At 40.8% G+C, this 27,908-nt stretch overlaps 3 protein-coding genes across 3 annotated transcripts; all 3 read left to right on the top strand.

Annotated features, from left to right (window-relative positions):
* Positions 1-735: 735 nt before the first annotated feature.
* On the top strand, positions 736-17,536 carry LOC128368413 (multidrug and toxin extrusion protein 1-like). Its single transcript, XM_053329215.1, has 17 exons — positions 736-1,054; positions 2,179-2,280; positions 2,449-2,517; positions 2,677-2,825; positions 4,269-4,311; positions 4,802-4,846; positions 4,933-5,030; positions 13,007-13,104; positions 13,320-13,501; positions 13,662-13,770; positions 14,494-14,569; positions 14,995-15,064; positions 15,159-15,291; positions 15,393-15,487; positions 15,568-15,628; positions 15,749-16,365; positions 16,486-17,536. Exons 1-16 carry the CDS (start codon positions 899-901, stop codon positions 16,015-16,017), a joined length of 1,755 nt encoding a protein of 584 aa, XP_053185190.1. The 5' UTR covers positions 736-898; the 3' UTR covers positions 16,018-16,365; positions 16,486-17,536.
* A 5,859-nt stretch (positions 17,537-23,395) lies between these two features.
* Positions 23,396-26,188, top strand: LOC128366493 (FERM and PDZ domain-containing protein 1-like). Its single transcript, XM_053327226.1, has 5 exons — positions 23,396-23,407; positions 23,500-23,773; positions 25,037-25,612; positions 25,739-25,881; positions 26,075-26,188. The coding sequence occupies exons 1-5, from the start codon at positions 23,396-23,398 to the stop codon at positions 26,186-26,188; spliced, it is 1,119 nt and encodes a 372-aa protein (XP_053183201.1).
* On the top strand, positions 25,837-27,700 carry LOC128368437 (uncharacterized). The gene is made up of 2 exons (XM_053329258.1): positions 25,837-27,482; positions 27,588-27,700. Exon 1 carries the CDS (start codon positions 26,784-26,786, stop codon positions 27,420-27,422), a length of 639 nt encoding a protein of 212 aa, XP_053185233.1. The 5' UTR covers positions 25,837-26,783; the 3' UTR covers positions 27,423-27,482; positions 27,588-27,700.
* Positions 27,701-27,908: the final 208 nt, after the last annotated feature.

Raw genomic sequence — 27,908 nt, forward strand, 5'->3', positions numbered from 1 at the left:
TCTTTTTTGTAAATGAATACAAGACACAGTCTTATTCTGAAGGACTGTAGCTGCTCTGTGTAGTTTTATCTAAGCTAAGGTTTTATACCAGACATAATGTAAAATGACGGTAATCTGGAAATGATATGGTTCAGTACAATTATAATTTAAGCTAAATGATGTATGTGCACACATTCCAATCAAAGGTCAAAATGTTGCTAAATTTGACTGAAAAGCCAGAAATGCTACATAAAGAGACGACTCTTATTGCCGAGCTGAGCCAAATGGTCTGGCCCATTACAAAGAACCGGAAATCCCATCACTGGCGTTTTTGTTTGTTTGCTTTTTTTCTTTTTTCTTTTTTATTCTTTAATGAACAAAATATACAAGAGAATAAACAAAACAATATACTAGCAACCAGTCATTTCAGTATACCAATAAAATGATACTAAGAAGAAATACTCATTTACATAAAACGAAAGAAAAATAACTCAATAAAAAGTAAAGGTGACAGACATCTTTAATTAAAACAATATATGTGAATAGATTGAATGATACAGTCTCATCATTATTTGGCGCCCACCTGTGCATCATCAGCGTGACGTCATTAAAGCAAATGGGGAGCAGGAGCAGTGGTGATGAACCCTGCGCTGCTGTGTAAATACACTACTGTGGTGGGTTCACCAAAATGTGACGCCCCCCGGACAGAAGCATGTTTCACATCCCGTGTGTGTTTGGAAAACAAGGTCACTACGACGGAGTGAACGGAAGCATGAAACAGCATGGCCACCTTGTGACAGAAATGTTTACTTACTTTGCTTAATTTTCTGTGAAACACGAGTACCGGAGGTAGAAGTGCACTTATTTGCTGTAAATTAGCCCAGTCTGTCTGTTTACTGTACAGACCCTCCGTTTCGGTATGGACCGTCCAGCACCGACAGCAGAATACAGCAGAGCAGCGAATGGACCTCCAACACCTGAAGCGGCTTGTTGTGTTCGCTGCTCCGGTGGAGGTGTAATCCCGCGGCTCTACCGGGACGAGATGGTACAAATTGTCAAACTAGCTGCTCCAGTGGTAAGACTGGCTTTGTCTTTACACGCCTGGAAAGTTATAAACTACTTACGTCTAATGTAAATAAGTCGTTTTTCTTTTATTTGTGGTTTCTAAAATGATTTTAATATAGCAGTTTTTTAGAAAAAGCGTTCTTCAAAGAAAAATGAACGTGGAAAAACAAGTCACGTGATGAAGCCCTGAACATGGACAGACAGCATGGCTGGTGGTCAGCAGTCTGCTCTGCTGCCTTCCTGTTGTCACATATCACAGTTTGTGTGTTTAATACTGTCCACCTACCAGCAAGTAGAATATATGCAGATGCAGAGCTTAGAAACAACGACATCTACAGTCCCGCATGGACCGTAATGCAGTGTGTGTATATAACTGTAAACTGTAAACTGTAAAGCAGTTTGTAAAACGTCTCACAGAGAAACAATATTCCAGCATTTGCATTAACTGCTTGCCTCCTATAAGTCATTATTTGGACTTTATATCATCTCTTCTCATTTGTTCAGATACTGAACACAGTCAATGTCTAAAGCACAATTTCTTTGTTGACTTGTGTTTCACCTACTTGTATATCAATTAATTAATCTATTTATTCATTTTGACCCTCATTAACTGTTACAACAGCTACTACTCTATACACACACATACACTCACTGGCATCTTTATTAGGTACACCTGTGCAATATAATGCAATCCAATATAACAGCTCCGCTACTGTATAAATTCCTGCTTTTTGTTTATTATTGAGGTCATAGTGGGTGATGGACGGTGATGGACAAGGGTGCATTATAGTGAATGGTGTTCCTAATATTTTGTCCACTACATTAACATACATGAGAGGAGCAAAATATTAGGAATACCATCAGTACACCGCCACCACTAAGTATGACCTCAGTAATAAACATTGAAGTAGAATTATCAGCTTTTTTGACAGTGTCAACAAAAACTGAAAATGGATAAGCTTCATAAATGTAGAATTTAAAGCTGAGCTGTTGTATTGGATTGCATTAGATTGCACAGGTGTACCTGATAAAGGCCAGTGAGTGTATGTGCACAAACATAAATACATAATAATAAGCTTTCCTACAAACTTAATATATCCTGTATCATCAGACTGTCATTTCTATTTCCTCCAGGTCATTTCCCAGCTGATGGTGTTTCTGATAGGTATCATCAGCATAGTGTACTGTGGTCACATGGGAAAAACAGAACTAGCAGCTGTATCACTCGCAAATGCGGTAAGGAAACATGTTTGAATCTTTAAACTGCCACTTGCTGTTACTGCCTTTCTATAAGCTTTCCTTCAAATTTATCTATTTGGCAATATATTGGTCAAGTTTGTCCAGAAATGATGTTTCCTTTTTTTCTGCACAGATGGATTCTGATGTTCTTTTTGTCATTTGCAGGTGGTTTACATCGCTGGTATTTCCATTGGCACTGGTTTATCATCAACTTGTGATACCCTCATATCTCAGGTAGTATCCTCAACACAGGTTGTTCTTTCTCCTTAAAAACAACTCGACACTTCATTTTTCTATCAAGTTTGTTTTCTTGACCCCTTTCATATGTTTACTTAGTAGTATGATTTGTGTTTTCTAACTCCTATCTGTCATCTGTCTACCTGTTTCATGTAGACGTATGGGAGCGGTAACTTGAAGCGCGTGGGTGTGATTCTCCAGAGGGGGATTCTTATACTACTGCTGGGCTGTTTCCCCTGCTGGGCCGTCCTCATCCACACTGAACCTCTCCTACTTGCTATCAAACAGAGCCCAGAGGTCGCCAGGTCAGTTCCAGCGGTGTAGGTGGTGTGAACGCTCCAGATAAGCCAACTCTATTAACGTATCGAGTTGTGTAAAGTTGCCGCACGCAGAAACCCAACATTTCCTACTTCCAATTAAAAACTTTTAAATGACTAAATATTGGAAGGCTTGAATTGTGAAGAATTTACAGGAAGTGAAAATGGAGCCAGTTATGGAGCCATGGCTCAGTGTGACTGCCCTCAAAACAATGAAAAAAAACCCATGATGTTAGCAGAATGGAGTGCGTGGAGCAAATTACCAGATAAAGCAATCTTTCACAAGCTGACATCATCTCAGGTTGAAAGTGGAAAAAAATGCTGGAAATCGAGTGTTCACAGCAGTCTGAAGCCAGTAGTTTTTGCTCACAGGGATTACTTTTACAAACATTTGCCTCATTATTTGACACATTGGCCACTTTTAACATCAACATTCAACATTGTGACATTACAGTGTATATGTCTGAAACTAAGGAAAAGCATAATAGTTCCCTTTAAGATAAGATGGGGGCTGACCTTTTAAGGGCCTTTTGAAGTGAGAAATTCCCACGGATTTCACAGGGGGCCTCTGCAGAGAAACTAAAATGGGAGAAATATGATCCCCTTTTCTATGTCAGTACATGTGCCGCTGCATTCTGGACCAGCTGGAGAGTCTTTACAGTTGTTAGGGCAGCATGATAATAAGTAACTACAAATATTCAGCTTAGGAGTAATGCATGCATGGTACAGTATAAACTGCAGAGAGATGTACTATATTCTATAGTTTATCAGCACAAATAAGACATCAATAGACATCCATTTCCAGCTTCTTCTGTCAGCATGGGTGCTAGTGGGTGTTTGTGCTGTCAGCAGTCTGAGCAGCAGATGTTCGCTAAGTGTTGGTTGTCACTAAAATTTGCAGTAGGAGACCACACTGGTTCTGGTATTCAGGGTCAATTGACTTGGATTTTTTTTGGCATCACTGTATGCTGACTACCACGTGACAGAGAAATGAATAATGAAAATTTGGTGCACAGACTGAGTGACCAAGAAAGTTTAAAATATATATATCTTTCAGTTAAACTAGGTGAAGTTTATGATACAGCACCAACACACTTCGATGGTGGTGGCATGAATAACATGCCAGTAATATTATTAAAGTGAGTTAGTGATGAATAGCCCTCTTGCTTGAATCATACGCCCACAATGGACTAATTTTACATGATCCATGATATATTGAGATTGTAGAAAAATAGCATATGGTCAGTATTTTAGAGATCCCCCAAAATCATGTTTTCAGGGGCGTTCATGTCTTATAAGGTGAAACAATATCATGTTGCTCTTAGCTCTTGTACAACTCACTTGTGCTGATTTTGCTTTCATGTATTACATATGAACAATAGTTTTTGATTCCATTCACACACACTATCTGTCTGCTTCTCCACAATAAAGTCTCTCCCAGCTGTATGTGAAGATCTTTATGCCTGCTTTGCCGGTGAGTTTGAGGCATTCTTTTTTCCTTCAAGAGTGCATGTATCCAGGTAGTGAGACCTCGGTTCAGTTATACTGAGTCTTGTCTATATTGTCACAATTATATATAATATACTATCACAAAAATACATTTTCTGGACATTTAAATGAGAGGGTATTTGTTGTATTTGGTTAATCATCTAAGATAAAAGTGGGATTATTTTGGGACACTGCTAATTGCTGATTATGATTTATATTGTCATAACACAGTCTTGCTTACTCATTTCCAACATTGGCCTAATATAGCAACAGTAAAAATAATAACTATATATATATATATATATATATATATATATATAATTACTTTTCAAAAAAGTCACAAAGTGCTTTATAAAAACACAAAGTGAAATGAAGGATAGCTGGTATAGTCATGTGGCCCGAACAAATACAGATTTCAAATATGTTTTTGTCATTATTGTGTCCATATTTTACATGTGTCTGTTTTCTTCCTTCAGGCTACTTTTATTTACCAGCTGCAAGGGAAGTATCTTCAAAATCAGGTGCGGTGTCTTAAAACAAGTCCACTGATGCATTGTTATTAACATCAGCATTGAGACTGACATTAACCTGTGCTTTTGGTTTACAGGGAATTATGTGGCCCCAGGTTATAACTGGAGTGGTTGGAAATGTGCTGAATGCTCTCATCAACTACATCTTCCTTTATCCTCTGGAGCTGGGTGTCGCGTAAGTTTTTGTACCATTACAATTAATCATTCTTTAGGAGTAATTTTTCAAACTTTAATAAGTGTAATTGTAGTGTTCTCGTGCAGTGTGTCAAAACTCTGACTAAACACCAAGTTAAACCATCGCCAATGAAGACAGAGTCGTAGTAAGGTCAACCATTTACTGTTTCACCTCTTCATTAACATGCTGGTGAAATCTGTGAACAAACCATACAAAATATTCAGTATCCGTGTTTTTAACTAAATATGACATTGCACGACCATAAACATAGATTTACATCACTGTGTGCACTTTAAGTAGAGGTTAAAATGTCGACTACCATGTTTCTTAGCTTGTAAATAAATGTAAATAAACTCATTTTTAACCACTTATCAAATCTACTTTTTATCAAAACATTACTATTTATCTCTTTTTAACATCCTTAACATTAAATAAATGAACTTACGACATTGCTTCTATGATGCTTTTTAGCGGACAGAGACAGATTAAGTTCAGAGCATGCATAAGATTTTTCTGAGCAACCAGGGAGTGAACATAGACAGGAAATGAGCTATCAGGAAGTGACTTGACAGGATGTGAAGTCATCAGTAATCAAATATCAAAATAAGTCTTTCTTAAAGACAAGTTAAACTTAAGAGAAGATGTCAATACATCGTTTTAACTGAAACAAGCACAAATAATTATTCAAAGGAGAAATTTGTAAGAAATAAAAGAATGCCTTAGAGGCAGCACACTCCCCGTCTGGCCTGCATGAGGCCACTAAAAACTTAAGGGAGTCCATAACATCAATCTCTATCTCAGTCTTTAGGCAGAAGTAGGACAACTTCTGCCGCTGGCCTCAGAAAGGCTTTGCCTTGGTCAGTTGTAAGGTAAGTATTCTCTGCTCCAACGGGTCCAAAACTGGTTAGCCAGTGCCTGCACTTGTCTCCATTGTTTTGAATAAAGGTCTTTATCAGTAAAGTCTCCAGGAGGAGGTGGAACTCCTGATTTCTGTGTCAGGAGCATCGACGGTGAGAGAATGAAAGGTTGTTCCGGGTCTGCAGACACAGGTAGGAGTGGACGTGCGTTCAAGATAGCCGTGACCTCCGCCATCAATGTGCAAAGCACCTTGTGGGTTAGGCGAATCTTTTGCTGCAAGAACATTGAATCAAGGATTCTTCTGGCAACACCAATCATGCGCTCCCATGAGCCTCCCATGTGGGAGGCATGTGGCGGGTTGAAGTCCCAGATGCATTCCTGTTCACTAAGGTACCTCTGCACCGTTTTGTCCATCCCCAGCTCCTTGCAAGCTCCAACAAAGTTGGTGCCACAATCAGATTGAAGCATCTTTGCAGGGCCTCTAAGTGCTTAGAAGCGCCTGAGAGCGTTTATGCAGCTGGATGCATCCATTGACTCAATCACTTCAATGTGAGCAGCTCTGGAACTTAGACAGTTGAACATAATGGCCCATCACTTGCTCTCTACTTGTCCTCCTCTGTTGCGTCTGGCAGTAATGGACCAAGGCCCAAAGACATCAAGCCCCACATATGTCAAAGGAGGGCAAGTTTTGAGTCGTTCAGGTGGTAGGTCAGCCATATGTTGCTCTTCCAGCTTCCCACGCAGTTTCCGGCAGGTTATGCATTTGTGGAGAACTGAATTGATTAGCCTTTTGCCACCCAAGATCCACAGTCTTGCCGCCCTGACTGCTCCCTTGGTCAGGTGACGACCCTGGTGTTCCACCTGCTCATGGTGATGTCGTATGAGCAGTAGGGAGATGTGGCTATCTTTGGACAAGATTACAGGGTTCTTTTCCGCAGGTGTAAGGTGGGAATGCTTTAGTCGGCCTCCGACACAAATTAGTCCATCCTCCAAGGATGGGCTGAGTTTTCGCAAGGGGCTGTCTTTGGGCACCACTTTGCCAGCTTGAAGGGCTGACATTTCTTTTGCAAAGGCCGCCCTCTGTGCTGCTTTCAGGATAACATCCTTTGCTTGGTCCATTTCATCCACAGTGCGTAGCAAGTAACACCTATGCCATCCTTTGCATGCGCCGTTTTGGTTTGAATTTTTGTAGGACCTTGCCATGTGGATAAGAAATGCCACTCCTCTCACTAGAGAGTTGAAGGTGGAAAAATGTTGAAAGCGGTCAGAGGTCAGTACGCATTCTGCCAGGTAAGTAGTGCAGGTCTGCACCTGTGGTCGAATTTCTGAGTCATTTTCGGGTTCAATGAGCTCAAACTTCTCAGTGGTTCGTGTGGCCTCTGCTGATAGTTGACATAGAAATGAGGGTCCAGTGAACCAAGAACTCAGTCCAAGGTGGGACGAAGGTAAGGATCTCGAGGCGTGGTCTGCTGGGTTTTCATCTGTGCGTACATAATGCGATTGTTCTGGTTTGGAGGATTGACGGATACGTTGTACTCTATTGTGGACATATGTATAGAAACCTTTTGTCTCATTACAGATGTACCCGAGCACCACTTTACTGTCCGTATAAAACCTGATAGAGTCCAACTTAAGATCTAGTTCTTCTCTGATGAGATCTGCCATCTCCACGGCAAGAACAGCAGAGCAGAGCTCGAGCCGTGGGATGGTAGGCTCAGATTGGGGTGCCAGCTTGGCCTTGCCCATAACAAACCCTACTTCGACCTTCCTTTCTTCCTGAACTACTTTCAAATAAGCCACAGCACCAACAGCCATGGTTGAGGCATCTGAGAATACACACAATTCTGTGTGCACTGCTTTGCGAAGTGAGGTTTGTGTGTATGTGCGAGGCACATGAAGCTGTTTTAAGTCTTGGAGAGAATCTCTCCACACTTCCCATTTCTTCAGCTTGTCTTCTGGAAGGGGAGCATCCCATTCAGATGGTTGAGAGGTCAGTTCCCTGAGAAGGGCTCTTCCCTGGATTGTGACAGGTGCCAGCAGACCTAGGGGGTCAAAGACACTGTTGACAGTAGAGAGGACTCCACGTCTAGTAAATGGTTTACTAGCAGTTGATGTCGTGTAGGTAAATGTGTCTGACGTGATCTCCCAGAGTAAGCCTAAGCTCCGCTGTGTGGGTGTTGTTTTTCCATTGAAATCTAGGTCTTTGATGACTGGAACACAATCCTCTGGCGGGAAGGCTTCAGTCACTGCCTGACAGTTTGACACAAATTTGTGCAAGCGGAGGTTTGACTCAGCGAGTGAGGCTTGAGTACACTGGAGTAGGTCAACAGCCTCTATCTCTGACGGCAAAGACATCAAGCCGTCATCCACATAAAAGTGCCTTTTGACAAACTTCACTGTGTCAGCACCATGCTTCTGGGCACCTTCTTCAATGGCTCTTCGCAGTCCATAGATGGCAAAAGCAGGAGATGGGGCATTGCCAAAAACGTGGACCTTCATCTGGTACTCGATAACTGGCTTACTGACGTCATTGTCCTGGTGCCACAAAAATCGGAGGAAGTTGCGGTGGTTTTCTTGCACCAAAAAGCAGTGGAACATCTCCTGGATGTCCGCCAGGATTGCAACTCTCTCCTTCCAGAAGCGTAGGAGGACTCCAAGGAGAGAGTTATTAAGGTCAGGGCCCATGAGAAGTGTGTCATTAAGAGAGACACCAGAGTACTGGGCACTGGAATCAAAAACTACTCTGATTTGGTTGGGCTTTTGTGGGTGATATACCCCAAATGACGGGAGATACCAGCACTCTTCGTCTTGGTCCAGTGGCGGTGCTACCTCTGCATGACCATTAGTGAAGATCTTCTCCATAAATGATACATACTGGTCCTGCATCTCAGGTTTCCTCTTGAAGTTTCGTTGCAGAGATGCAAACCGCTTGACCGCCAGCCCTCTGTTATTTGGCAAGCGCTGACGTGGCTCTTTGAACGGTAAGGGGGCAACCCAATTGTTGGCGTCATCTCTGTAGACACTTGTGTCCATTATTTTTAGGAAGAGGATGTCTTCTATTGATGGAGCAGGCTTATTGTCAAGCTCATTCTGGCTGAACACTGTCCTTCCCAGCAACCTCTCTGGTGATTTGCCAGGCCTGTTAAAGCTTGGTGGAGTTTCCTTGATGTGCATAAAGCTCGTACAAGTTTGATAAATGGAGTGGCGGCCGCTATCCAGCACATGTGTCTTGTATGAGTTAACTGTCGGCTTATGTACGTTACCCAAGCACACCTCTCCTATCACTACCCAGCCCAGATCCAGACGTTGGGCAAAGGGAGCATCATGTGGTCCATTTACCTGTTGTCTGACCTTGTGTGCTCTGAGCACATCTCTTCCAAGTAGCAGAAGTATTTCTGCTTCTGGGTCCAGTTCTGGAATATGTCTGGCAATGTGATGAAGATGAAGCTGGTGCAAAACTGCGCTGGGTGTTGGGATCTCTGCCCAATTGTTCGGGATCTCAAGACATTCAAGGAGTGATGGAAGAGAGATGAGAACGTTGCCATCCAATGATTCGATCTGGAATCCTTCTGCTTACTTGCCATATGTTTCTATGATGCCAGAGCATGTTCTCAGTTGGTACGAGAACGGTGTACTCTCCACGCCGAACAGTTCAAAAAATTCTGGTCTGGCTAAGGACCGATTGCTCTGGTCGTCAAGAATTACATAGGCTTTGATAGCTTTGTTCTTAAAACCCTTGGGATAGATCTTTGTGAGGCCGATCTTAGAGCATGAGCGACCCCATTGACCTAGACCACAAACTTCAGTGCAGCTTGTTGTAATATCGGTCACATTATCTTCTCTCTCCCCGCCATTGTCTTGTGGTGGTGGAGAAGCCGTGACAGATTGAGGTGATGGGCCGGGATGCATGGCTGCATCATGATTGGTGCTGTCACATTCAAAGCACTTCACAAAAAACTTGCAGTCTTTGGCGAGGTGAGTGGTTGAAGAACAGCACTTGAAACATATACCCTTCTCTTTTAGAAAGGCCTTCCTGTCTCCAAGGGATTTGTTTCTGAATGTCCTGCATCTTTTAAGTGGATGCGGTTTGAGGTGTAGTGGGCAGTTCTTGTTAGGGTCATTATTGGTTTTAGAAACATCGGTTTTGTGTACTGTGATGGGTTTGTTGTTGAAATTCCTCACAGTGGATTTTTCTGGTTTTGCGGGTGTTGCATTGCTGCTTTGATGAATGAAGCTAGGGTCGTTACGCTTCTTTGCCTCATAGCACACAAAGTCACAAAAATAATCAAACGGAGGGAATCGACCATGGTTGTCCTCTTTGTACCATGACCCAGATGACACCCACTTCTCCTGAAGCCCATAAGGAAGCTTTTCCACAATTGGTCCAATTCCACGAGAGGTATCTAGATACGATAAGCCCATGAGATATCCCTCCTCCTTGGCGCCTCGTATCTCCATGAGCAGATCTCCAAGTTCATGTAATTTAGTGTGATCCTTGGCTGAAATCTTAGGAAAACTGTTCAATTATTTCAGGAGCGGCATAGCAGTCACGCAGTCTCTCCCATGCTTTGTCTAAGGCTCGGTTGGGATTGTTTACATGCACTGAACGTATGCGTCTCACCTGTTCGCTGGACTCTTTGCCTAGCCATTTGGTCATCAACTTCAGCCACTGCATTGGTGAATGAGGACTGCCTGGCTTATCGTCAAATTGGTACAGTCCTGACGTAACCAGATCTCGCCGTGCTAAATATTGTGCAAATGGATCTGGGAAAACGGATGTTCCAGCCGGAGGCATACCTTGGGGAGTATGGTACTTAGGTACGTTCATGAAGGGGTTTTCCCCTTCTGCCTTAAACTTTGACTCAAGTCTGGTTGACTGAGGTAGGTTTGGTGCAGGTAGTTGAGTTTCGTTACCTTTTCCAGTCTTGGGCTTGTTGTTGGTAGGTTGTGATCCTGTAATGTGCACAGTTGGTCGTGATGTCTTGAAGCTGTCTCGTGAACCCGCATTTACTGAGGGTTCGACAGGGGGAACCAGTAAGATTGGGGAGGGAGACTGATTCTGAAACTGAATTTGAGATTCAACATAATCACTGGTGCGTTGCAGTCTAATCTCTTCTGATTCAGATTTTATATTTTCCATTACATCATGCATTTCTGCAGCATCTTCCCACACTTGTGCCTCTACCATAGCTGCATCTGCTTCTCGATGTAGCGTTAGCACTTCCAGCTCTGTGTCTATCCTAGTGACTTCCAACTGATTTTGAGCATCTTTTGTTATCCTTTCTGCTTCTCTGGCAGCCTTTTCCAATTTCAGTTTAGCCTCTTGGCTAGCATATGATGCTCTCACCTTGGCAGCTTCTGCTTTAGCTCTAGCACGAGCCACGCTTGCCGCTGATGCCTATGTCTTGCTGCTCTTAGCACTAGATACAGATGACTTGTTGCTCGTGGCCATCTTGACTACTTCAAAACATCAAATGGTGCCTTTTCACTGTAGTGTTCTCGTGCAGTGTGTCAAAACTCTGACTAAACACCAAGTTAAACCATCGCCAATGAAGACAGAGTCGTAGTAAGGTCAACCATTTACTGTCACACCTCTTCATTAACATGCTGGTGAAAACTGTGAACAAACCATACAAAATATTCAGTATCCGTGTTTTTAACTAAATATGACATTGCACGACCATAAACATAGATTTACATCACTGTATGCACTTTAAGTAGAAGTTAAAATGTCTACTAGTGTATCTCCTCTCGGTAGTAAAGCATGAGACCCGAGCTCGTTTCAAAACAGGGTTTAATTTTAGTCACCGACCAACCCGTGAGAACTAAAGAAGATGAAAGTAAACAAACAATCTGGTAAATACATGCGCTAATTCAGAGCTTGCAGCTTAATAATATTACACATATACACCAATAAAACACACCTTGTAGGCTGCACACTACCAAAGGGGCTGAATCTTGTCCTTTCTTCTGTCTTTGTCTTCTTTATTTACATTTAATGTCGTAACTCAACTCATATCAACTTTACCGAGTGTGGAGACAACCAACCGTGTGGTTTTCCCTGCCATGCCCTGCCAGGTGGTGTGTCACTAAAGTGGTACCGTGTAGAAACAAATACAAAACAATGCGTCCGCCTCAACTGAAACGCAGGTAGGAACTAAGAAATAAATAAATAAATGAGAATTAAATGAACTAACATGTGGGCAGTTACAACTAGCATGTTTCTTAGCTTGTAAATAAATGTAAATAAACTCATTTTTAACCACTTATCAAATCTACTTTTTATCAAAACATTACCATTTATCTCTTTTTAACATCCTTAACATTAAATAAATGAACTTACGGCATTGCTTCTATGATGCTTTTTAGCAGACAGAGACAGATTAAATTCAGAGCATGCATAAGATGTCTGCCATGCTTTTCTGAACAACCAGGGAGTGCACATAGACAGGAAATGAGCTATCAGGAAGTGACTTGACAGGATGTGAAGTCATCAGTAATCAAATATCAAAATAAGTCTTTCTTAAAGACAAGTTAAACTTAAGAGAAGATGTCAATACATCGTTTTAACTGAAACAAGCACAAATAATTATTCAAAGGAGAAATTTGTAAGAATTAAAAAATGCCTTAGAGGCAGCACAGTAATCAATGTGAAAATGTATGATTTAAGTGATAGTATTGGAGTTAAGCTGTAGCATCAAACAGTCTGTATATCCGTCTGTTTGGAGGGAAATGTCCAAATTATTGGGTTGCCATGAAAGTTGGTAGAGAAGGACGCCTAAAGGACCTCTGACTTTTGATCCACTGTTACACCACCAAAAGGGGAAAATGTCTAACGTCTAACATTAAAGATCATGGACAGAATAACTTGTGTTGTCTACTTAATGCCACTCTCAGCTCACTAAAGTATTTGTTGTGTTTCCCTCAAGTTGAACACATGTTGACACACTAACATGCTTCTTACTTACATTATTCTTACTCCAGCATAATACAAAATTAATATAAAGTGCACATCGTCATTAACAGCAGTAAGCACAATGTGGATTTTTGTCAACAAATAACTGCTTTTAACAGTTTTTTCTGTCTTTTCTTTCTGGTTCTTCGTGATCCTATTGAAGTGGATCTGCACTAGCCAATGCTATCTCACAGTATTCGCTGGCTTTGTTATTATTCATTTACATCTACTGGAGGGGTCTGCACAAAGCCACTTGGGGAGGTCAGTTCCTTTCTCCTTTTTATGGACAGTTTTAACAACATCAGTGAAAATATAAATGGGTTTTTGCAGTAAGTTTTCATGTTCCATCCAGTATTTTCATCTTGTTTCACCATTCATGTCTCTTACAACTTGTTAATTGATTATCTTTTATGAACATTCCAGTGTGTAACTGTTGATGCATTTATACTCTTCAACTACAAACCTTTGACCTGTAGGCTGGTCAATTGACTGTCTGCACGAATGGGGTGACTTTGTGAGACTGGCCATTCCCAGCATGTTTATGATTTGTCTGGCGTGGTGGACGTTCGAAATAGGAGGATTTCTGGCTGGTCTGATAAGCGAGGTTGAGCTGGGCGCTCAGGCCATAGTGTACCAGCTGAGCACTATAGCTTACATGGTAACTCCTCTTCACTTTTTCCTATCTGTGTAGATTTGAATGGCAAGTGTAGATGCCATTCAAAGCAGTCAGTTTTAGTTTTTTGAAATATAAACAACTAACTTTTTAAAAAAGTATTTCCATATTATTCACTTATATATAATTAATTTATCATCCACAGGCCCCACTAGGATTCACAGTTGCTGCCACAGTACGCGTTGGGAATGCTCTTGGTGCAGGAAACGTAGAGCAGGCCAAGCTGTCCTGCAAAGTTCCCATCATATGTACATGTAAGAGCCAATGCATACAGTATCTGCATCTTGCAGTATATCTACAGAGTCAGAAAAGTAGTGACAATACATCCTCCACTCGGGTCAAGTAGTAGTAATATATAAGCTTTACACGCTCTGTTTCTTAAACTCTGCATGCTCCTCCTCATGTTCCTATCCAGGTACATTTATGGTGTTGAAACATTTTGCAGATGCTTCACAACGAGGTTCTTTAGTGTTGCACAGATTGCAAATAGCTTGTGTTTTATCTGTCTGCCCACAACACCCACATGTTTGTTTGAATCCAACAGCTAATGATTCAAGATTCAAAAAACTTTATTGTCCGTCACATTGTGACAGGACTCAAAACTAACTGTCGGATTCAAACAAACATGGCGGTGGTGTGGAACTTCTTCGGCGTAAATGAGACAGATAAAACACAAGCCATCTGCAATCTATGCAAAAGGAGCATCTGCAAAAAGTTTCAACATGATGACATTGATCGGATCGGTGAATTAAGACATTACAGCTGATCTCACACATTGCATAAAATGCTAAATATCGGCCGATATGATATAGCCGATCAGATTGGCGTAAAGCCTAGTAATATATACAAACAAACTAAAATTATTGTGTTCTTTTTTTCTCCCTTGGTTATTTCAATACATATACTTCTGAAAATACTGCATGATTAAACTACATCAACAACACATGCTGTTTTTTGCTTCTTGTGTTCCAACACAGTCACAGTCGCATGTGTTGTTGGAGCCAGTCTAAGCATCAGCAGAAATGTCATTGGATACATTTTCACCACAGAGCAGTGAGTAAAGCCTTTGACACAATAACCTTCACTTTCATGCACCAACAGACACGAAAAACATTTGTTTGTATCTGTCGTTCAAATATAGCAGGCTTGGTTTTCCATATTAACCAAGTGTCTCATTTTCATGCTGAGTCATGCTGAACTGTAATTGTTTAATGAGCCTTCAGTTACTGTATGTTTAACAGATCTTTCAGCTCATTGTTGGTGATGCTGTATTTCAGACAGATGTGATTAATTTTCTTTTTTTTTTTTTTTTTTACTATCTGATTGAATAAATTAAGCACAGTTATTCTCATTTTAAATAAAAACATTAGAAAATTGTGGTTTTAGCGGTTTCTTCGTGTATTTTCATCTAACATTTCAGTAACTGTCAGTATGTTCTTGTACATTTAACAAGCATCTTTTGTCTGCCTCTCCTCTAGAGACATTCTTCAGAGGGTTGGTGAGGTCATGCCTCTATTAGGTTTCTTGCATATTGCCGACGCCACTTCGGTAAGAAACAGCTCAATTAACATTTTGATGCACAGCAAAGCTTTTCTAGACATGTTTTGTTGTGATGTGTTGCGATTTGACTAAATACCCACAGGGAGTAGCTTCAGGTGTTCTTAGAGGAGCAGGGAAACCATTGTTTGGTGCTCTGTGTAACCTGGTGGGATTCTACATCATTGGTTTACCTACTGGTGTGTCCCTGATGTTTGCAGCAAACATGGGCATTGTGGGTAAGATAAAAGTATTCATATTCATACTATGTTCCATGCCTTCTGTTTGTCAATTAACATTTAGGGAAGCTGTTTAATCTCCACTCTTGTCTTTGTAACAGGGCTGTGGACAGGACTTGTCATTTGTGTGACACTGCAGTGTATTGTTTTTATCATATTTTTGTACAAACTTGACTGGAAAAAGGCAGTTGAAGAGGTGAGTACTTTCACTCTTAGAACAATACAATTCTATTAAGTAATTATTTTACAGGAACTGTTTTCAATGTTTCTGATCAGGCTATTGTGAGAGCAGGAGTCCAGAATGCAGAAGAAAAAGAGAAAGAGTTGGAGCAAACAGGTGGGTACAGGCACCACCCTCGCTGTCTACTCTTTCTGTATTATCATGAAAGCTGCTTTGAATCTTTGTTTTTGACTTTTGTGTTAATACCAAATATTCCATCTCAAACATCTACTGTAGACTTGAATCAGAAGCAGGCCTCGGTCACCACAACTACATCCAGCTGTGTGAGTGCTGAGGAGGGGGGCACAGACCTAGAAGAGCATGATCCAGGCCACAGTCAACTACAATCCACTACTACTACTACTACTACTACTACTACTGTGGGGGATGTGCTGTCAGTGCCACAGCTGGTTTTACGGCGTGGCCTGGCGTTGTTAGTCATGGTCGTCATTCTTGTCGCTGGAATCATAAGCAGCGACTTACTGGTGAGGTTGTTAAAAGAATAACACTATTTTATAATGTCTATAGTGAGAGAGGGCTGCTCATCCTGTTCTGTGCAGCTTTCAATCACTCTTAGCTTTATTTTTATATGCTTTGTTTTATTTTTGCCTTACTGGGCTGTGTAGTCGTTGTAGTTAATCAATTATTACTCAAAGAGCCAGAGAGAACAATATATATTTTCTTAACTATCAAACTAAACCAGGGACTGCAATAAATAGTGGGGTTACAGTTTTCTAATGCAGCTACATTGTACAATCTGTCCTGTTTGCTTTGATATTCAAACACTATGTCGTAAGCAATAATATTAAGGTGCTGTACATCTTGAGGTATCAGAGTTCATAAGCACAGATACTGTACAAGTTAAAAAGAAGATGTAACAGCAGTGAATAGAAATATGTCAAAGATGTTTACATTTTTGGGGTGTCATTTTTGTTCATTTTGTACTTTGGGTGTTACTGTAAGTGAGTATAAAGGGACTGTGTGCTTTCTCACCTATTATCTGTTAAATCAGAGTGAAACATGTGGATCAAAATGAGTTTTTTGATCCCAAAGAGCAGTCACTGTACGTCATCTGAACTGTGACTAACGAAGTCTGCCTATCATTGCTGCAATCGATAGCTAGAATTGGCAGGCCGTGCTGGTCAGCTGATTGATTCCAGATGTACTCACACATGTGGCTAAGCTGCCTTGAGCCCCTATATGCTTCAAACATTTGGCACAAACTTACAGGGTATGTGAGGCACTGTTATTATTATATAAATCATATTAACAATATATCCATTTGATGTTGTTTTTGGATCAACAACAAAAAAACTGTTTTTGTGTGGACTGCCATTTTTATTTCCTGCCATTTACTCCACCTGGGACACCCTACACTCTAATCTTCCCTGCCAAAACACCTGAGAATAGTAGAGAGGTGTTTCATAAAGAAGGTTAGGTAAAGGGGGCTTTGTGAAAAGTCTGGCTGAGCCCAGAGGGTTTAAATTGTTCTTTAAAGCCACCTAAGAGCTAAAGTGATAAGACTAATTAAAGCCTGTTTTCAGCTGTTATATGACTTGAAAACACAGTCTGAGACACCAAATTCAGAATTCCTCAATACATCATAAAGCAAAAATGATGTAAAAAGAACATTGTAGTGCCTGCAGGTAAAACATGTAATGAACATATAATATGATGAATGAAATATTAAAACACATACTGAGAAAACAGGCCAAGAATCAAACTATATGGTGACCAGAGTTTGACTTATGTAAAGATGACCTCTACTACTTTACCTTTCACTCAGTTTGTTTCAACTGCTTGTACCTCATGTTAGGTTCAAGTGCAGCGTGAGTGTGAAGATTATTTCTGTGTCATGACTGTTGAAAATTAATTAGCATTTTCTCGAATTTAAGTCTCTGTCAGTTGGATCTTTGGTGTGCAAAAGTGACAAAACAGTTTCCATGTGGTTGAAATGTTTAAATATATGATGACATTGTGTTTTTTTTACTTTCAATAAAAGGATTTTTGAATGTCTATTGCATTTTTTTTTTTTTTGCATTTTATTGACATGACATCCAAGCAGTGAAAATTATCAGCTTTACATGTTTCAGTCTGGCTGATTGAAACACTGGTTAAGCCTGGGCTGCAGCTATGCCTTAAATGATCTCATACAGAGCATTCAGAAAATATCAAGGCCTCTTCGCTTCTTTCACCTTTTGTAATGTTGCAGCCATGCTAAAATAACTTAGATTAATTTTCCCCTCATCAGTCTACACTCAATACCACATAACCACAAAGCAAAAACAGAATTTTAGAATTTTATTGCAAACTTATTAATAAGGAGAAACTAAAACCACATAGTTCAGAAGCTTTTATACTTACAATTCAGTTCAGGTGTCTTCCATTTCTCTTGATCATATCTGAGATGTTTCTACATCTTAGAAAGGCACACACCTGACATGACACAGGACCTCAGATTAGGCCAAAGGTTCACCTTCCAACAGGACAATAACCCTGAGCACAAAGCCAAGACAATGCAGGAATAGTTTACTCTATAACATGTGGAAAATGCAGTTCTGAAATGCACTGTAAGTATGACAAGGCTAGTTTGGATGAGTTTAATGGTTAGCCTCAATTTTTTTTAAACCTGATTAATGTCCTTAAAAATGAACCTGGCTTTAGTGATAACCTTGATCAAACCCCCATGAGAAGTTTTAGCAATGGAGAGAATGGAGCTTAAATGACATTATTATACACACAGCACTCATACGAGATACAGTTTGTTCACGACGAAAGTTAGTAAACTGCGTCTCGAAATGAGTACATGAATGCATCACCAGGTCTATGACCGTGACGCCCCAAAACTACCGCTCGAGGTTGGAGCTTGGCTTGGAGGACGCCCTTTAAACCCACAGCAGCCCCACGTGTGTAACCCCTCCTCTGGCTCCTCTACATGTGTATTCATCATATGACATTAGGTGTTATAGTTAGAGGGAGCGCACCCAGCAGTGTCTGTCAAGAGCGCTTTAGTTTGTACAATTATGGACGGTTCCAGTAAAACAGTAAAAGAGGATTCAAAACACGGTGAAGCTGCTGTTCACGGCCCCGGTGAAACGCGAGGCTCATGGCTGAAGCGCGTGTCAGGCTGTATCCCGCAGGTCTACCGCAATGAGCTGGTACAACTTTTCAAACTAGCGGGACCAGTGGTAAGACTGACGCACCAGAACGCCTCCAAGTCGTCTCTGTGTGTTATTTAACACCATAATGTATTTATATACATGTTTGTGTATATATTATAGTCCTCAAGTGTTAATGTGGACAGTGTTAAAGTCTCGTACTCCAGCACTTGGATTGGATTGCTAATTTTTAAGTCCTAACTTTGTGTTTACATTCACACTGAGTGCACAATGCCAAAGACTTATAAATAGCATCTCAATATTTAAAGCAGTTTCATCTTTTTTAGGACAGGATTAACTCATCCATATCCTGCTCTCTGTGTATAGTGTATGTGTTATTAGTTTGTAAAAACCTTATAGATTTATGACAGATAGAGATTCAGATAATGCAGATTTATTGAAGACTTTTTACCATGGAAATACAACATTAAAGGGGACCTATTATGCTTTTCCTCATTTTATTTTAAGTCATATACTGTATAATTTTGCAATGTCAGGTGTAAATGTTAAATGTGGCCGAAGTGTCAAATAATGAGGTAAATATACATAGAAAGGATCCCTGTGAGCAAAAAGCTACTCTGAACACTCAATTTCCAACATTTTTTTCTACTTTGAGCAAAGCTGACATCACTTCGTGATGCATTTCTTCATTTGCTCCACATGCATATTCACTGCTCTGCTATGCTTACATTATGGCATTTTTACATTGCTTTTGGGATAGTCGTGCCAAGCCCTGACTCCAGTTGAGCTGGCACACTGAGTCTTATTCCATTACATAGCAGGGCAAAGTGAAATAAGTAGTAGAAGAGTAGTAGCGATGTGTCCTCCAAAAAGAGAGAAAAGAGGGCTGCATTTGAAGGGTGCATTCGAAGGAGTCTTTGAATTGGGACAGCCTTTGTGCGGTGTTGTGACGTAATCAACCTTCAAATGCGTCCTTCGAAGGATGCAGCCTCTGAATTGTGACACAGCTTCTATGCTGTTTCTATACTGACAGAGTCTGAACTGAGGAGCTGCATAAAGAGCCAAAATAAGATAAATAAGGAGTTTTTGAACTGTTAATCATACAAAGCTACTCTAGTGGAGTCCTAGAATAAAAATATAAAATTGGAAATTAACATAACAGACCCCCTTTAACTGAAATAAACTCAGGGCCTTGCTACAAGATGGGGCATCAATATTACGTATTAATGCAGGTGTCATCTTAAGACCCTTATCATTTCAGTTTATATCTTTCTTTTAGTGGTGCAGTAAGTTGTGTCCAACAAATTTGGAATTAAATAAACACCACTCATTTCATTATTGATGTAAGTGTGTCTTTCATATTCTTGATTAATTGAGTAGTTGTTTGGTAAACAAACAAAAAAAAGTGAATCATTGTTTCCCAGAACACATAATGCAACCTAAAGTGTCAGTTATTTTGTCACTAGTGATAGTATACAATCCAAAAGATATTCAGCTGTCTATTGTAGAAAAAATATTCACATTTAAGAAGCTGAAGCTTGTTACTTTTTGCATTTTTTCTTTAAAATGATTCAGAATTATTAATGATTATTTATGAAAATAGTGGCTGATTTATTGTCAGTCGATTAGATGAATCATATTGGTTTTAACTAATTATGTTCTTTTGTTATATATGATGACATTAAAATCTCAAACTATCAGAACTTCAGAAAATCGTGTTATTGTCCTTTAATGAAATTTGAGGATACTGACCTTTTGAACATAAAAGTTGTGTTTCATTTCTAAGATGTCCTATGTTTTTCTTTGTTATTTTTGCAGCAGAAAAAACAACAGAAGGTATTGTGTTTGTTTTTATACGCCAGGTCATTTCCCAGTTGATGGTCTTCATGATCAGTTTCGTCAGCACAGTGTTTTGTGGTCACTTGGGGAAAACATTTCAGGCATTTGAATCATCTGTCTGTTAATGTTTGATTTGTGTCTTCTTCTTCTTTTTTAATCACAAGTAAATTAGTATTTCCATTGGCAGTGGTTTGTCGTTAACTTGCGATACCCTCATATCTCAGGTAATATCCTCCACAAACGTTGTTCTTTCACTTTACTTATCTAGCCAAGACAAGCACAATCACTACCACTGGGTTCTCATGTTGTCCTGGGGCCCCGTTACGAACAACTCAGCAATGAGCTTTTGTATCAAGTTAGTTTTCTTTGACCAGTCCAACCCTTGCTTATTGGTGTGATTTGGTGTTTTCTGACTCTGCTTATTTGAGTATCTGTCTACCTGTTTCATGTAGACGTATGGGAGCGGTAACATGAAGCGTGTGGGTGTGATTCTCCAGAGGGGGATTCTTATACTCCTGCTGGGCTGTTTCCCCTGCTGGGCCGTCCTCATCAACACTGAACCTCTCCTACTTGCTGTCAAACAGAGCCCAGAGGTCGCCAGGTCAGCCATCATTTAATCCACAAAACAACGCACAAATAAAGCATCTTAATCTGTGACACAGTTGGACATGTAGTCTTATCTATCTGACAATCTGTTTACACTTGTAGAAATGTAGAAATTGAGTGAGTTAGTTTGTTAGGACACCTCTACATTAGATCTACATTAATATATATTTTAGCCACTTGGGGGCAGCAGAAACAAACTGTAAGCATTCATTTGGTCATGTCCATCTCCACCTGATGAAAGTCTAGAATACACTCTCCTTTTAGTTTTGATTTGGTTTCTATCAACTCCCGACTCTGCTGTTTGGTGCTGTGCAGGTAGTGTACAGTGGGATTTTATAGTTTTTGCTGAAAACAGCATCCTGCTGTGTCTGCAAATGACTATAAATGATGAAAAAGGATCAAAATATTATATCTTTGGCCATGAAATCAAAAGAATGAGGTAAAAGATGCTAAAGCACTCTGTGCTGTAAAGTTGAGGAGAACTGCCAAATAGTGTAGTAATTTTTTTTATAGATTCATCACTGTTAGTGACAAATTTCACATGCATATAGTCATTTGATCCATTGTTCATATAAAATTGTTGATTAATAAACACCTTCTAGGCAGCTGCATACAGTCTGCTCATCCTTACTGCCTGGACCAGCCATATTGATCAATTCCTACTGCTTTTTTTACACTTAACATTATTTAAAGCAATTATTATCATTATTTAAAGCAATTATAGTCCTTTGAGGGTATTATTGATTCATTTAAGGAAGTTAATTACTAATTTATAAAGACAGATTATCAAAATGTTTGTTTGATAACTGCCTCCTACTTATGCAGCTATATTAGAAAAAACACATTTTGTTACATTGATAACACTAATTCTCCATCCAGTTCTTAGCTTTCAAGGATGTTGATCAGCTGGTCAGTCCAACTGTTTGGTTCATGTACTGGATAGCAGTTGCCATTAACTTTGGTGAGGACATTCACTGGTACCAGAAACAGAGGAAAAATCCTACTATCTCATAACCTCACATTTTATATACAGAAAATATATATCTACAGTATATATATATATATATATATATATATGTATATGTATATGTATATATATATGTACTGCCATATGTTTCAGCGCCACAGTTTTACATGTATATTTGTCTGTTGTTTTTTTCCCATGAAGTATGTCCCAGCTGTATGTGATGATCTTCATGCCTGCTCTGCCAGTGAGTTTGCATTCTGGACACTGTGTATATAGATACCAGTAAAACAGACACTAAGATTTACTTAATGCTTAATAATTGACTTTCAAATAGTCTCAAATCTGCTCATGTCAGGTGCAGTTTTGTGACACATAGCCACTGATGTAAAATTAAAAAGACTGATGCTTAGTTATTAAAATTAACATTAATACAAGGTTGTGTTGTTTAATGCAGGGAATTATATGGCCTCAAGTAATAACTGGAGCTATTGGAAATATCTTCAATGCAATCATCAACTACGTCTTTCTCTATCATCTGGATTTGGGGGTCGCGTGAGTTTTCTTACATCATTATCATGTTAAAGTGTAGTCATTATTAATGCATTACAATCTGAATATTTCTCCAGTTTCTATTTCTCTGCTCTCTAAAACCTGCTGTTTTGTGTCTTTATTTCTTGTAGTGGGTCTGCAGCAGCCAATGCCTGTTGGTGGGGGCGCGCTACAGGGTGAGTCAGGTGGTCAACCACAAACTGAGCATCCTGTCCACTCTCACAGAGTTCACCAGCATCACACGCATCGAGCTGCTGCCTGAATCCGACAAGGTCAGCCTGGTCAAAATATACCTGCAGAACATCAAGGTAAGAAGCAGGAATACACACACACACACACTCCTACACACACATAAAGTTATAAACTGCATCAAAAGCACTTTAACTTTGAAGTGACTAAATCAGCATTATAAACACTGCGATAAAGGGTCTTTATGCTAGGTTGAGTACCAATTAGCATTATTTGTTGAACTATTTGGTAGTGCAGTTTGTCTATTTGGCCTCTGCATTTCCATTATTTTGTACGTAATGAATAGAGTTATGTAATTTTTGCTTTTTTCCCCCTTGTTTGTGCTTTTTCAGTTTGAGGGTTAGGGTCGACCCCCAACTCCTCACATCTGTCTCCACATGGGCAAACACACCCCTCAAAAGATGTTCAGACACCCCCTGCTCTGATGACACCTCCCTGTGTTTCGCCGAGCTCTCCCGACTCGTGGAATACCTGCCGAGCCCCCGGGAGGCCAGCGACGACGACGAAGACGAAGAAGAGGAACTGAGGAGAAGGAGGAGGAGGGTGTGGAAAGAGATGGATGAGTTGGCGAGAAGAGCAGGAGAAGGAGGGAGCATAAGCGGGGAGGGTAGTTTTAAAGAAAATCCACTTTCCCCTCCCTCTTCTCCTCCCGCACGGAGTTTGTATTTAACTTTGACCAAAGTGACGCAAGCTGCTACTACAAACTGTGCTCCAACATCACCCCCGACAGCGCTCGCAGCCTCCCCCACCTGCTGAATCATGATGAGGAAGGAGAGGGAGAGACGGTGGAGGGAGATCAGGTAGAACTGGAGCCGATCCCTATCCTCCAGCCACCGCCTGGCTTTGGAGACAGCAGTTCTGACGAGGAGTTCTTTGACGCCAGAGATCGTTTCACCTCACCTGAAGACCCGACCTCGGGGGCTGTGCCAAGAGGTGATTCGTTTTCTTCGTGTGCCTCTCTTTTAGCCTCTTATTCATAAGGTCACAAGCATTTGCTGTCAGTTTCAAGCATGATTTAAAAACAGGCTTTAAATTGCTGCCATCTGGTGGCTGAAGTTGTTACTGTGCAAAAGCATTGACACAATGCACTAAAGGGTAATGTAGTATCATTAGCAGGAACATTGCAGACCATACAGCTGACCGCACCTAACAGTGATGTTGGGTGCGGTCAGCCAGCTGTTAAGATTCAGCCTACAGATGCCTGTTTATGGTTTTGGCTCTTATGAAGAAGCATTTTAGCAGTATCCATAATTCAACACTCTACTAAATAAATAAACTAATGAATGAAAGTTTCATATGGAGCATTAATCTGCAACTTAACTTTGTCATAAACATTTTAAGTCCAACTGTAATGAATAATCACATGTCCTATGATCTCCTGAGAAAATTTGATTGCAGTAGTGACACTTTTTTTTGCTTTTGTGATTGTAATACTCTATCTTTGCATAAACCAATTGGAGATGGCAAACTTTGCAAATAGCCCGACTATAGCCTGAGACCCAAGCCCGACTATAGCCTGAGACCCAACAAAAAACAAAACCATAGACTTTGAATAACACATTTCCTCTCTAGCTAATGCCTCCCTCTTACCTGCAAATAAGGACATGTCTTGTCCTGCACCATAGCTTTCAGAATGAACTACCAACCATTCTGCCCCAGGGAAGAAAATGTACTGCTAAGGGCAGTTTGGAAGAGCTAATGAGCTGATTAACTGCTGCACATTGCACAGTTTAGAAAACTACCTGCAAAAGTCAAGAAGCTAAGTGATTTCGTTCTTACACTGTCTATCCTTTACTATAAGCTTTAGTTCTAAGTGTATGTTTGTGTACTTTGTCCCTCCATGCCCCTGAAAGGGCTCAGCCTCCCGCTGTCAATCAAACACAAACACTGACAACATCCCCTCAGTCTTTTTTAATCTTTGTAATAGTAAAAATACTTTACTTTTACAATACTTTGGAATGATTTTTGACCTAAAAAGAGATGACTAGTTGTGATTTAAATCAGACTTTGAGCGAAATACTGTGACGTGATTAAAAAGTTAATTGGTCAGTGAGTTGATATTTGTTCATAAGTAGTTATTTAGTGTTATGAGTGAGTGATATTTACTAGTAAATGTTAATATGAAAAGCTAATTTTCATATACCCTTTGTTTGAAACACAAGTTTTGTTCAACCCATTTCTTTTTCTATCTTACAGCTATTGGCACAGGGATGAATGATGGGAAACCAGAAGAGAACAGAAAAGGAGACGAGGAAGGAGGAGGCAGAGAAACGTTGTACCAGCTCAGAAAGAGATCCTGTAAACGGCGTTCCTTCATGGAAAGTGATTACACTTCTAGGGTGTCATATCCAGAACCAGATCCACAATCTCAGCATGATCCGGTCTCCAACAGACTTCATAAAAACCTCTTGGCAGGAGTCAGTGATACCCAGATGCTAAGTTCTGACCCTGAACCTTCGAAGCAAACCCGGAATCCCAGTTCCACCGTCTCCTGTCTCACTCACTCTGAAGGGGAACCAGCCCTGCTCGAGTCAAAGCCTATTTTGTCCAAACCCCTCCCCCACAAACCAGATTCTCCTTCTAGATTTGGGTATCACGGGCAGGCGAGAGACCCACAGGCCTTCTCCAGGACCAGGAAGCAAGAAATGGAGATGGAACCTGACGCAATGGAATCCAAATCAGTCACAGACCACTTGAAGACAGTGTCCCCTACCATCACTGTCGTCCGGTGCAGAGTGGATCCAGATGGGAAGGAGAGTGCTGATCGGAGGGGTGACGGAAAGGAGGAAGGGGAGGGACAGGAGGAGATGGATGAGGGGAAATCGGAGAGTGAAGAAGAGGAGCCAACAGGTGTGCCAGGGAATGGGCCGTTCAATACTCATATGTTTTTGCCTGAAGTCACAGAAGTGGAGGGTAAGGGGGAAGATGCAGGAGAAGAGGGTAAAGGGGGAGTGACAGAGTACTCGTCCAGCTCAAAAAGACCTCTTATTGGTGCTGAAAGGCAACCAGAGGCCAACCCACCGCCTGAATGTTTGACAGATGTGAATAAAAATGATAGTAACATCCTGGCTGGTCTGATTACCCCAGAGCAAAACTCATATGCAGAGGAATACATGCTTGATAATGAGATTGTTCATTCAAATTGTCCATCATACTCACCACCACCCCCTCCACCCTCATCCCCCCTACCCCCAACACCAGTTCTTCACAAATTCCTAAATGACTGTTTCGTAGGGGAAGAAGAAGACGGCAAAAACACCAGAAGCTCAACTGAAATGTCTTTATCTAATTCTGAAGAGATGCCACTTAGTGAACAAAATCACACCAACAAAGCACAATTGCACTTAGAAATCCCAACCAGTATTATTGAATATGAAGCCTTCAGTATTGATTCTACCATGATTGCTAGCGACGAAGTATCCAACAGCACCAATTCAGACAATGTTTTTGATGATGATGAAATGACCAATTCCCTAAATTCTAGTTCAAGTGACACAAAAGCTGTTGACAGAGATGATTGGACTGTAGCTATAAGGCCTAGCAGCAGTGCTAAATCAACTACAGAAGGTAAAGATGAGTCTGAAATGAGTATATGCAAGTCTTTTACCGATACTGAAGCTCATACAAGAATTTATCCCATGAATTCTGAATATACTCGAGCTATAAACTCCATCACAGCAAAGCTTGGAGCTGCTACAAGTGTCACGTCTCCCACATATAATTCAGGTGCTACATTGAAAAGTGAGGTGACGCAAGAAACTGAGTCATGCTCGGATCAAAATGTGGATAAACCTAGAAGTGAATCCACCACGCCATGTGCTGAAGCTAAAGGTAGTTTGGCTACTCCCAGTTTAGCAAAAGCTAGCACAACCACAGTCCTTGATGTCTCCAAAGAGCCTCCTTCACCACCAGTTTCCTCTTCCAGTCTTGTTCCCCCAGCTTCATGGGCAGTTTATCTGCCTCCACACTTAGGGGGCCAGGATTCCCCTTTCATAGTGAGATGCACAAAGTAAGAAGGACCAGTCTTGACAGGCCTTTAATGGGTCTCTGTAGACCAACAGAGCAGAACTCAGACTCACCAAAAACATTTTCCTCAGGCTGCAAGGTGTTTACCATCTGCGAGGACCCGTCCCAGACAAAGACACCAGCTGAGATGGAGCCCGTCCTACCCTTGAAGCCTGAGTTTGGATGCAGTTCTGGGCTAGCATCTGGATGTGAGTCAGTTGTGGAGGGTGTGCAGGTGCCACTGGACGCTTGCAGTTGCCCGACAGTCTACACCAACTGCTTCAGCGGGGGGGACAGCTTTGATGAGGAGCTGACAGTTTATGAGTTCTCCTGCCGCACACTGAGTAGCGGTGTGACTCAGACTTCTGGAGCAGGTCTTCCTCTCATGACCTCCCCTCCTGTTCCCTCCTTCCTCTCCACCTCCTCCACACACTCTCCCTCCTTTTCACGCTCCATCCTTTTCTCCTCCTCTACCTCTGAGCTGAGTCCACTCCTCTCACCATTGTCTGAGGCCTCTGACTGTTTCATGTCTCAAACGCACAAGGACACTATCAGTCGGCTAGGCCAGTGGGAGTAAGTCTGGAAAAAAGGCTGCATTAAATCATTTTACCACTAGGGTGCAGAAACAGACTTTGAGGTGGGAGATACAAATTCCTTGACATTCCAAAATGATGTGATAATAACCAAAATGATGATTTTTGAAAAAGCAAAGTTACATCAGCTTCTTGTTTTCTTGTCTTAGGGAGTCCCATCACTGACACTGTTTATGACAGTGATACACTGCTCTTCAACCTGGTATCAAGTGACTTGTGAGTTATGAATTTTTAAATCAACATTGCAAGAAGACACTGATTCAAGTTAAACGTATTGGGTTTACTACTGTAAATGTTAGAGGACATTAAGAGTCATAATTATGAGCTAGTCAAAATTACATTGACATACAAAGACATTGTTGAAGTTAAAATATTGACTCATGGCTCAAATATGCTTCCACTAAATCCTCTGTTAGTTATCAATGTAAACATTTACCAGCCTTGTTTCATATTTCCACTGTGTGTTAAAT

Source organism: Scomber japonicus, chromosome 2 (genome assembly GCF_027409825.1).
Source record: "Scomber japonicus isolate fScoJap1 chromosome 2, fScoJap1.pri, whole genome shotgun sequence".
Taxonomy (NCBI): Eukaryota; Metazoa; Chordata; class Actinopteri; order Scombriformes; family Scombridae; genus Scomber; species Scomber japonicus.